At 55.3% G+C, this 10,297-nt stretch overlaps 2 protein-coding genes across 9 annotated transcripts; both read right to left on the bottom strand.

The window, feature by feature from the left end:
• Positions 1 to 53: 53 nt before the first annotated feature.
• On the bottom strand, positions 54 to 3,531 carry ZBTB22 (zinc finger and BTB domain containing 22). Of its 3 annotated transcripts, none has more exons than XM_063632360.1 (2): positions 3,508 to 3,531; positions 54 to 2,619 (listed from the first exon to the last, which is right to left on the bottom strand). In XM_063632360.1, exon 2 carries the CDS (start codon positions 2,548 to 2,550, stop codon positions 646 to 648), a length of 1,905 nt encoding a protein of 634 aa, XP_063488430.1. In that variant the 5' UTR covers positions 2,551 to 2,619; positions 3,508 to 3,531; the 3' UTR covers positions 54 to 645. The 3 variants fall into 3 exon arrangements, with proteins under 3 accessions (XP_063488430.1, XP_055120538.2, XP_063488429.1); XM_055264563.2 differs by lacking the exon at positions 3,508 to 3,531 and adding an exon at positions 3,283 to 3,374; XM_063632359.1 differs by lacking the exon at positions 3,508 to 3,531 and adding an exon at positions 3,339 to 3,356.
• A 660-nt stretch (positions 3,532 to 4,191) lies between these two features.
• Positions 4,192 to 8,855, bottom strand: DAXX (death domain associated protein). Of its 6 annotated transcripts, none has more exons than XM_055263756.2 (8): positions 8,530 to 8,855; positions 7,356 to 7,545; positions 6,382 to 7,213; positions 6,027 to 6,238; positions 5,651 to 5,867; positions 5,020 to 5,494; positions 4,637 to 4,859; positions 4,192 to 4,443 (listed from the first exon to the last, which is right to left on the bottom strand). In XM_055263756.2, the coding sequence occupies exons 1-8, from the start codon at positions 8,580 to 8,582 to the stop codon at positions 4,384 to 4,386; spliced, it is 2,262 nt and encodes a 753-aa protein (XP_055119731.2). In that variant the 5' UTR covers positions 8,583 to 8,855; the 3' UTR covers positions 4,192 to 4,383. The 6 variants fall into 6 exon arrangements, with proteins under 6 accessions (XP_055119731.2, XP_055119736.2, XP_055119735.2 ...); XM_055263761.2 differs by having other exon boundaries at positions 7,356 to 7,611; positions 8,539 to 8,709; XM_055263760.2 differs by having other exon boundaries at positions 7,356 to 7,614; positions 8,539 to 8,696.
• Between the last annotated feature and the right edge of the window lie 1,442 nt (positions 8,856 to 10,297).

The raw sequence follows: 10,297 nt of genomic DNA, 5'->3' as shown, positions 1-10,297 counted from the left end.
TTCCCCCATCTGTGCCGCGCCCCAGCAAACACACGGGTTGTCGGGAAGCCAAGTAAATGACCAATAAATATTTTAATCACTGTTAAAAAAAATAAAAACCTTGTACTCCTACGACTTACTCCTTCCTTGTCTCCACCCACTCTTCCATGAGAACCGAGTTGGGAATTTCCACGGGAAGTGGGGGGGTGGCGGGAAGGGACAGGGTAGAAATAAAGAGCGCATCCTTGAGGGGGTAGGTTCTAGGACAAGGGTGGGGCTCAAAGGCCTTGTCTCCACGACAACACAAACACAGACTTCAGGCACAGACTACAACCACCTGACCCCGACCCTGTGACTGCAGGATGTTCAACACACCCCCTCTCCCTCCCTCCATGTGCGCCCTACTCTGTGGAGCAGGGGCTTCAGTGTACCCATCAGAGGGAAAGGAAGGGCTTAGTTCTGGAAATACCTTGGGAGGGAGGGGTTGAGTAGTAGAATGGGCGGGCGATGGTGCAACTGTGGTTCCCCTTCCAGAATATATACAAGTCCACAGAGATAAAGGAAGACAGTAAGTGTGGTGGGAGATCACCCGGGGGCCACAGCGCCCTTGCATCGTGCTCCTTATTCCCTTTCCCGAAAGCTACCCCACCCCAGTAGCCTGCCCCTTCAGTTTGCTCCTCCACCTCCACCGAAGCCCATCTCCACCTTGTGGACGCTGGGTGGGGACCAGACACGTCTGCTGGACGGGGACGTGGCCGCACTCGCTTCGTCGCCGCTGCCCCCGCCCGCTCCGGGAGACTCTCTCTTGGACGGCAAGGATGGCCCCGTGGGCGTCCCAGGCCCAGGTCCGGCCCCGACCCCGCCCAGGCGGTGCCGGCGCTCACAGTGTCCTCGGTGGCGCATGAAGCTGTCTCGCCACATGAACTTCTTGGCGCAGACTCCGCACTCGTAGGGCTTGAGACCTGTGTGCGTCTTCATGTGCTCAGTCAGATGGTGCTTCATCTTGAACTTTTTGTTGCACACGGGGCAATCAAACGGCCGCAGATTGAGGTGCATGTTCACGTGCCGGTCCCGCATGCTCTTGTGGGAGAAAGCCTTCCCACAATGGCACAGAAAGATCTTATTCCCGTCTCCGCTGCCAGTCCCTCCAGGGACCCCACCAACGCTACTCGGCACACCCAGGCTCCCCACCGACGTGCCCCCCACGGTCACTGCCCCGTGTTCTGCTTGGTTCCCTGGTGGTTGGCCAGGAGCCTGTGAGGATGAGGATGAAGACGACGACGGGAAGACCAGGATCTGGTTGCCCTGCATGTCCAAGGGAAGGAGCGGTCGAGGAGGGTGGGAGGGGGCATAGGAAGAGGGAGTTGGCCCCCCCGAGTCATCAAGACCTGCCACAGGACCCCCACCCTCATATGGGCCAAAGTCATTGGAGGACTCACAGAAGTTTACCTGCTCCTCCCCCTTGTCTGGGGGCTCACTCAGGGTACGGACATCACTGATGCTGAGGGTAGCCTCAGGCCCTCCCCCCACTGGAACCCTGGAGCTACCCCCTAGTTCTTCATCTTCATCATCCTCACAGGTCAACACCAGATCTTCCTCCTCCTCTTCCTCCTCCAGATCTGGGTCTTGGGGAACCAGGGGTGCTGGTGCTGGGCAATTACCACCTCGCTTCACGTATACCCAGTGTTTCTGTGGCATGATGCTAGGGGGTGTATAGGTGGGTCTCCGGAGCCCAGCCCCAGGAACCACTGCCCCCCTCCCATCCCCACCATCATCGCACAGCTCATCTGCCTCCAGCAGCAGCTTTCCAGATGTGGCCCCCCCACTGCCAACGACAGGGGCTGGGAATACAGGGCCACCTCCTCGACGCTCCCCACTGCCCACTGCAGAGGCTGCGAATGCCTCTTGGGAGGAAGATGAGAAATCAGTGGACTCCCTGGGGCTGAAGTAGTTGCTGCTGCTGGGAGATTGATTCTCACTGGCCCGGCTGGAGGCATGGGAGCGCGCAGAGCCCATGGTAGCAGGGGCCACAGTGCCCCCACTCCCGGATGGCACCCCAGCACCAGGGACAGTGACAGAGGTGGCTGCAGCAGTAGTGATGGTGGTGGTAGCTGAGGCCCGGCCTTCTCGGAGTAGTTCAGTGCACTTGTCCACAATGTGCCACATTTGGAGCACAGACCCCACTGTAAGGAAGTTGACAATGTCAGCAGCAGCCATGCTGAGGCGGCCAGTGTAAGCGGAGGCTAGGACAGTCTCAAAGGCGCCTGGGTCCATGACACTGGGCAGCGAGATGGAGGTCATGCCCTTGAGTAGGACCTGATCATGGAAGTAAGGGGAGGAGGCAGCCAGGACAGCCCGATGAGCCCGGAACTCCCGGCCCTGCACTCGGATAGACACATCACAGAGCTGGCCCTGCAGACGCTGCTGATTGAGGGACTCCAAGAGGGCACTGGTCACCTCAGGGAAGGACACATGTACCACTGCAGCTGCTGGCAGGGGTAGTGGGGGCGGAGCCAGCGACAGCGGCAGGGGAAGTGCTGCCCCACTGGGAGACAGAGGAGATGGCTCCATGTTGTGGAGGGAGGGGATACCCCCCCAGCCACAGGAACAAAGAAAGGAGGAGGGCGGCCGGGGGGGTCTCTGGGAAGAAAAAGAGAAAAGAATAATGATACCATCTCATAACGACACAGCCCGTTACAACTCAAAAATATGTTCACACTCATTATCTATGTAACTCCCCACAACAGTGAGGTAGGTATTCCTCTCAACCCCATTCGACAGATGAGGAAACTGAAGCTCAGAAAGATTAAGAGACTATCCAAGGTCACACAGCAAGTGGCAGCGCCAGCAAACACAGGTATCTGACAAATCCTGTGCCCTTTCCTTGGAAGTTAGAGAAATAAGGTGCTCTTAGGGGCTAGAGCGGCTTCCTTCGGAATTATACCCTATTTCCCACTTACCTGAGAGCCTGACATTCCAAAATCTACCTTTTTGGTGTTTTGCACCCACTTTTGGGAGGGGGCAGGGCAGCTCTGCTACTGAAAACCAACGCTGGCTCCATCTCCCCTCAGGGTATGCCCCCCAAGCTCCCTCGCCGACCACGCCCCCTTTGGCTCCAGCTTCTCTAGCCCCGCCCCTTTCTAGGCCCGCCCCCGTGCCCCGCCCACTATCGGGCCTTTCGACCCCGCCCCTTGTCTACCTCCGCCCACAACGGACCCCGCCCCCCCCGCTCCGCCCGAAGCGCTACCTCGGCCTCTTCTCCCACCCGGAAGGCGCCCCCCAACCTCGCGCGTCCCCGCTTACCGGGCCGCGCGCCCCCGGGCCCCCCCCGCCCCTCACTCGGCGGCCAGAGCAGCAACCTGGGCCCCTCCCGCCGCCATCTTGCGCCGACTCCCTCCGCCCTCCGCCTCCGCTCCGCCTCCCGCCCCTCCGCCTTTAAAGGCACAGCCGGGCACCCCGCCCGTGCCGCTGGGCAATACTCGGCCGACTCGGCCACTTTGCCTTTAAAGAACCGTCGCCTCATTCCACCTTAAAAGATCAGGTCCCCTCCTCCGCTGGGAGCTCAGGACTTGGTTCGGCCGAAGCATTTATTCCCCTTTAAAGCTATAAGCCTGCCTTTTCCCATTGGCGATGGGTCCAGGTATCGTTCCCCAGGCTCCGCCTCTGAGCTGTGACCATTAGCTGGTTGGTGGGATCTAATCGCCCTCTTCCTAGCTCCTTACAGTCTCCCTGAAGCCCCGCCCCCTTTCTCCAGTCCTGGATTGGCCAAATAACCTTGAGTCGGCCCCTCATTGGTTTTTTCACTCCTACTGCACGAAGTGAAAAAGTAAAGTGCGTAAAGGCGGCTGAAGCACTTAAAAAAAAAAAAAAAAAAAAAAAAAAGTACAGCCTGAACAACATGGCGAAACCCTGTCTCTACAAAAAATACAAACAACAAAAACAAAAATTAGCCAGGCATGGTGGCACGCGCCTGTAGTCCCGGCTACTCGGGAGGCTGAGGCATTATCGCCTGAGACTGGGAGGTCCAGGCTGCAGTGAGCTGTGATCGCACCACTGCACTCTGGCCTGGGCGACACAGCGAGACAAAAAAAAAAAAAAAGGCCAGGCTAGAAAGGACAGATCGGGACTACCCCAGGGATATTGGGCTAACCCTGAGCAAGGGGACAGCTAATGCCAATCTGTAACAGTAGAAGGACAAGAAAAAGACAGTGATACAGTAAGAAAAGAACTTTATTGTTTATTAATGTTTCTGTGTAAAACTTAAGCTTTTTTCTTTTTTTTTTTTTTAAAGAAACACCACCAAAAGGGGATTAGCTTAGTCCATCCCTTCCTCAGTCATATGCTTCCCACCTTCCTCCAAATGCTATCCCAAAACATTCTGGAGGCAGGGAGAAGGGGAGGCAGCTAATCAGAGTCTGAGAGCACGATGATCTCTTCTGGATCGCATTGTGTGGCCACACTTGTCTGCAGGGAAGTGAGAGACAGAGTCAAAGAGATCTGGAGTACAGGAGAAAAGACACAGGAGGATTTAGAGGATTTAAAACGGTGGGAAAAAGGAAGAGACAGGATGTGGCACGTGCAATATTCAGACAGAGCAGCTGAAACAGACAATGAAAGAGAACAAATTATCAGAGGAAACACGCCCTCCCCTTCTTACCTTGTAAGTACCAGGCCGAGGAGGTTGTGAATGGGGGGTTTGGGACAGCTGGGCTGGAGAAGGGATGCAGAGGGAGCTGGTCACCAGGCCATGGCTGGGAGAGTCCACCCTTGTGGAGGAATCAGCAACTGGGGCCAAGGAAGCCAAGGGGGAAGGTGGGCTGGGCAGGGTACATATCTTTTTCCCATTCTTCTCATGCACTGACCTTTGCCTTTCCACAGAGCTAGAAACAGAAACATAAATATGTGGAGGGGTACGGGAAGACTGAGGCTGGAGGGGGGCAGTCCAGTCTCTCCCAGCAGACTCAATTCCCCAATATTCCTCTCTGAAAGTCCCCTGCAATCCCTCCTTGGCTTCCCTCTTCCTCCTCCTGTTGTTATTACCTGTTTCCTAATGGCCCTGATCCTGTTTGCTTCTTCTCCTTCCGAGATTTTTTGCAGGGGGGACCAGAATCTCCCCAGTTGTGAGGAGAGACGCCTCCATTGAAAGAAGTAGAAGAGACCATGCCTGCCCCATTCTCTAAGACAGTGGTGAAGGGCTCCTCTGATTGCTTCCTGGAAGAGGAAATGTCTGTCTCCACAGAGGAAGGGGTATCCAGGGGCAAAGCTTCAATCTCTAGCTCAAAGAGCTGAGACACAGGGCTTTCTTCCTCCAGGGTCAGCTCCTCAGGCTGTTCTTCATTGCTTTCAGCATCTATGCTGGAGGGGGCCAGGGGTTCTTCTGACAGTAACGATGGTGACACTATGCGTCCTTTGTTTTGCTGCTCCCCTGAAGACCTGCTGATCTGTTTGCCAGGTTCCAGGTTCTTTTCAGTGGAGATCTGTGGTGAGGACATGGGGCTCTTGTCTCCATTGTTACCTGGAAAAGAAGAAAAGGGGAGAGGGTAGCCTGAGAATGAGGGGAAAAAGATACTGCTGAGAGGACACTAGGAGGAGGAAGGGAAAGGTTTCAAACAGGTGGCTCATGCCTAACAAAACAGAAATGACAGGTGAGGAGAATGTTCCCTTGACATACCTGCTGCTGCTTCTTCCTCTTCGTCCTCCTCTTCATCGTCCTCCTGACCCTCCTGCATCTGTTCCAGATCCTCCTCCTCTTCAGAATCTGTGGCCTCCTCCTCTTCTTCTTCCTCCTCCTCCTCCTCCTCTTCCTCATCACTCTCCTCATCTTCTTCATCATCTGTCTCAGCTCTGGAGGCAGAAGGGCACCCCTGGGATGCCATTCCACTAGGGCCCTGGGAGACAAAGAAGTTTCTCTAAGGAATCCCTTGCCCCAGAGGGTTTGGTTCTTGCATTCCTTCTCATGCTTCCCCCCCCATCAGTCAACCTGGACTCCCTGGTGGCCAGTGCAGGGGAAGGACAATGTCTCTCTGAAGGCTGTACCCCATCCACACCTCACCAGAATCCAAGGAGGCGTTGGGGGTGTCTGCAGAGTGGGAAGAGGTGCCTTGGAACCGAGCTCTTCTCTTTTTTCTCTCGCCCTCCTCACTTTTGTCTTGCATCGTTGCATATTTGGAGATGACCTCATCCAGCCGACTCATGGCCAAACTCCGGTTTTCCCGAAGGCGCCGGGCCAACACAGGATCTGATAGTGCAGGGTCAGTGCCTACGTGGAAAGACATAAAGTCAGAGCACTCAGGCCTTGAAGGGACTAGAAGAGTACAAACCCTAGAAAGGACTAGAGAGATGCCCCATCCCCTCATACCTGACATATAAGGGTCACTGAGAGGCATCCCACCAACCCCCTACCTGGCCTATAGTCATCTGTGAGGTGGCAGCCAAAGTTGTAGATGAGATCGAGGTGACGTCGTTCCTGTAACCTGATGCCCACATCTCGGAAGGCATCCTGAGCCATGAGCTGGAGCTGCTGTCGGGGGAGGCCAAGGCTGTGTCGGGCAGCTGCCTTCTCTACAGCCCGAAGCACATCCCCATAGTCAGGGAAGGTATCAGGCCCTGGCTTGTTGATGAGCCGCTCAATGCGCCTGTTAACCTCTGGGTAGCGGGTGCCACGGTAGGGGATGCGCTGCTCTATGACACGGCCGGTCAGTGAAGAGCAGTCTTTCAGCTCACATAGTCGCCCAAAGAGGCGGATCAGCTTACGCTTCAACCGTGCCTCCTGCAGGTATGTGGAGTCTGGGTCATCCAATTCTGAGAGATCCAACTCCTTTTCCTGCAGCCGCCGGATCTCTGCCACATAGAGCGCCAGCAGCTGCTCCAAGCGCTGGATCTGCCGCCGGGAACCACGGGTCCTTGGGGCCTGAGAGGCAGTGTTTTCAGCATTTGTGGGGTCCAAGGAGAGGTGTGTGGGAGGGTTATTCCCAGAGGGCTCATTGGAGGTGGTGGTGGCAGGGGCCAAGTTCAGCTTCTTTTTGGCTGAGTGGGCCTTGAGAACAGTGCAGAGCTCATTGATGTAGACATAGAGCTTAGCTGGCCGGCTCCGGGCCCGAGATAGGACCCTAGAGAGGATGTTGCAGAACTCCGCCGAGGCCAAAAACAGAGAGTGGGCACGTTGCTGCCGGTTATAGAGGAATGGGACCACCTCAGGGTGGTCTGCTGTCTGCGTCTTACAAAGTTCAAGGAACTAGAAGGTTCAGGGGAAGAAGGCGAAGAGAGACAAGGGGTTGAGAGAAAGGGGAGGTGGGGTTAGTGGGGAAGAAAGGACAGGAGAACCAGTCAGCCATCCCCCTCCCTGGGGTACAACAATCTTCCCCGCTAAAGCTCACCTCTTCGAACAGCTTCTCATTCTCCAGCTTGTAGCATTTCTTGCCGCCCGAACTACTGCTTCCTCTGGCCCCATGAGGCTCAGAGGAGCTAGGGGCTTCTGCCCCAGGTGAGGCCGCATTGGGGAGTGGGTGGGAGGGCCCTGGCTGAGCAGCTGCTTCATCTTCGTCATCATCATCCAGCACGATGATGCTGTTAGCGGTGGCCATAGGGGATCAAATCCCCCGGAGGGAGGAAGTGGTGGGGATTTCAGAATTCCTGCTGGAAGGGGATGGGGCCTCAGAATGAGCCCCTCCAGCATAGCCCCATCCCTTCACCTCACACATTTTCTGAACTCCTTGGGTTTCAGTAATATCCAGCCCTGACCAACACTGTCTTCACCACCTGATTTCAATAACCATTAGTTAGTTCTATATGCTTTTCGGGCTCTTCAAGTGGTGTGGGGGGGCAAGCCACCCCCACATCTTAAGTTGCCACCTTCTGCTCCACCCCTCACGTCGATTTCCGGTCTTTCTGTTGCATTTCCCCCCATTTTCCGGTCTTTCTGTTGCATTTCCCCCCCATTTCTCAGAGTTGGCAAGTTGATTCTTCCTCCCACACTGCACCCCAAATCGTCCTGACACCTCCTTGCACAGATAACACACTCCTGTGTGCGCCACCTCATGTGTTTGCCCCCTCTGCCCTCAAACAAGTCAACCCCACACCCACCCCATCCTGAATGATCACCCCAACTCCTAGACTCTCTGAGGTGAAAAAGGTTCCCTCCCAACAGTCCGTTCTCTTTTCTTCTCCTTGAATTATCTCCATATTTCACCCTCCGATGAGTCTCCTCAAACTGGGGCTTTAGGTTGAAGATATTTTACCCAAGTCCCCTCCCTTTCACCCCACCCTAATTTCCCCCATTCTCTCGGTGACCTGTAACTGATCAAAAGTTCCCCCGCACCGCGCTACGCTCTCCCGATTCCTCTTAGATCCCAACCCTGGGTCCGGCCGGTCCGGTAGAAGCGCTTCCCGCCAAATCCCCCTCCCCCAGTTCAGCCCCCGGCCGCTCCACTCCCTTTCAGGGATAGGAAGGTACCACAGCTTTCCCCTCAGACTCAGCGCCCGGCTCTCCCCAATACTTCTCCCTCTATATCCCCGCCCCCGCCTCTGATCCCCGCACCGTCCGGCCCCCACCTCACAAACCGTCTCTGGAGGCGACCCTCGCCGCAGATCTCAGAACCTCGCATGGTTCCCTCCGCCTTCCTTCCCACTCCCACCGCAGGCCCCACTACGGACCGGAAGTCACAGAGTTTCCGCCTGCATGCAACTAAGCGCCGCCATATTGTCGTACGGAACACAGGCTTCCTGTGGCCGGAAGTGGCTGTAGGCCCGCCCCACGAACACCTCCAGTGCAGCCCACATAGTCAGCGGTCTCTTCCAGGTCGGAGTTTGTCTCCCCAAACCCAGGCGTCCCAAAGCAGCTGGGGGCCGCCATTTTGCCGTACGGCGCTGGCTACGCCCGGACTCCGGTGCGCAGCCAGTGGAGCTCTTTTCACCCGGTGCTTCTACGACTCCGCCAATCAGAAACTTCCTGCCCAACCGCCGGCGAGTAGCGCGTGGGGAGGACCGAGCCTCCTTTCCAAGGAGGGGCAGGGGAACCGAACAGGGTGGATTAGGAATTGGGCTTTCCAAAGCTGCGCAGAGTTTCAGGGACGGGCAGAAGTCTCTTAAAAGGGAAGTATAACCTTTTCCTTCAGTTGGGCTATTGGCAAGCTATCTGGCCCTGCTTTCCTGTCCCCCAAGGTTCGCGTTTCCACGGCTTATTCGGCTCACCCAGCCTCTTCCCCTGCAAGGGCGGCGCGCTCCTTGCCGCTGTCCAGCAGCTGCTTCTACTGCCAGGTGCTGCGTCCCGCGATCGTTATAACACATGCGTACAAATGAGCACAAGGCGCCATACAAGTGTTGTTATTATTATTACTATTGTTGCTGATTTGCTTTTCAAGCTTCACCACAGAACTAATGACCAGCCAGACCGTTGGGACCTGAATGGTTCTTCTCCAGAGGGGGTCCTCGAAGGGCCGTCTGTGCTGACCAGGAGGCCGTGCTTTGTCGTGGGAGGCCTAGGGTCTGCGGATGGGCGATGACGGGGTGGGGCTTGGAGGAGAGTTTGTGCAAATTGCCGCTGCGAGGGCTGCTGTGAGGCGAAATGAGGCTCATAAAATACTTTGGGTCTCCTCCTCCTCTTCGGGGAGACGGGAAAAAAGAATGAAGGATGAAGAAACAGATTTGATACCCACCTCGTTGAGTTTAGGGAGGCTGGAGGGACTCGTGGAGGCAAGGCTGGGTCCAGAGGTGAGCTTATGAGGAAACCAGAAACATTAACAGGGTCCCAATCGCTAAGATTCCCATTTCCACAAGTGGTGGGCATCTTGCCACGTAACTAGGGTCACAGAGCTTATTAGATCCCTAACGCTGAGTCCTAGAATCGCAAACACCCGTCCGTTGAACAATCCCACATCACTTCTCGCCAGTCGTCAAAGTCTACACCTTTCAAAATGGGGAACATAAAAACTCTCCGCGGGGACTGGAGCTTGGAAGATGTAAGGGATTTAATTTCAAGAACCTCAACTTTCCCAAAATTGGTCTTCCTAAGGAAACACCTGCAGTACAGGTTCTCATTCTTCACTTCTCCTTTTACAATAGAGTCACCCTCTTAAGAAAAAAAAAGAATAGTTATCTTTTTTCCCCTCCCTCCTCAAAAGTATAGTTCTCAACCATGAAATCTCCTGAGGGTAATCTTACCTGTTTAAAATAAAGGGAAATGTATCCTGTTTCTTTCATCAAGGCACCATGAATACCACCTTTTCTTTTTTTTTATTTTCTTTTGTCTTTTTTTTTTTTTTAAAGGCAGGGTCGGCCGAGTGTGATGGTTCATGCCTGTAATCCCAGCACTTTGGGGGTC

The sequence above is a fragment of the Symphalangus syndactylus genome, chromosome 23 (genome assembly GCF_028878055.3).
Source record: "Symphalangus syndactylus isolate Jambi chromosome 23, NHGRI_mSymSyn1-v2.1_pri, whole genome shotgun sequence".
Taxonomy (NCBI): Eukaryota; Metazoa; Chordata; class Mammalia; order Primates; family Hylobatidae; genus Symphalangus; species Symphalangus syndactylus.
This window is presented reverse-complemented; position numbering and strand designations above follow the sequence as displayed.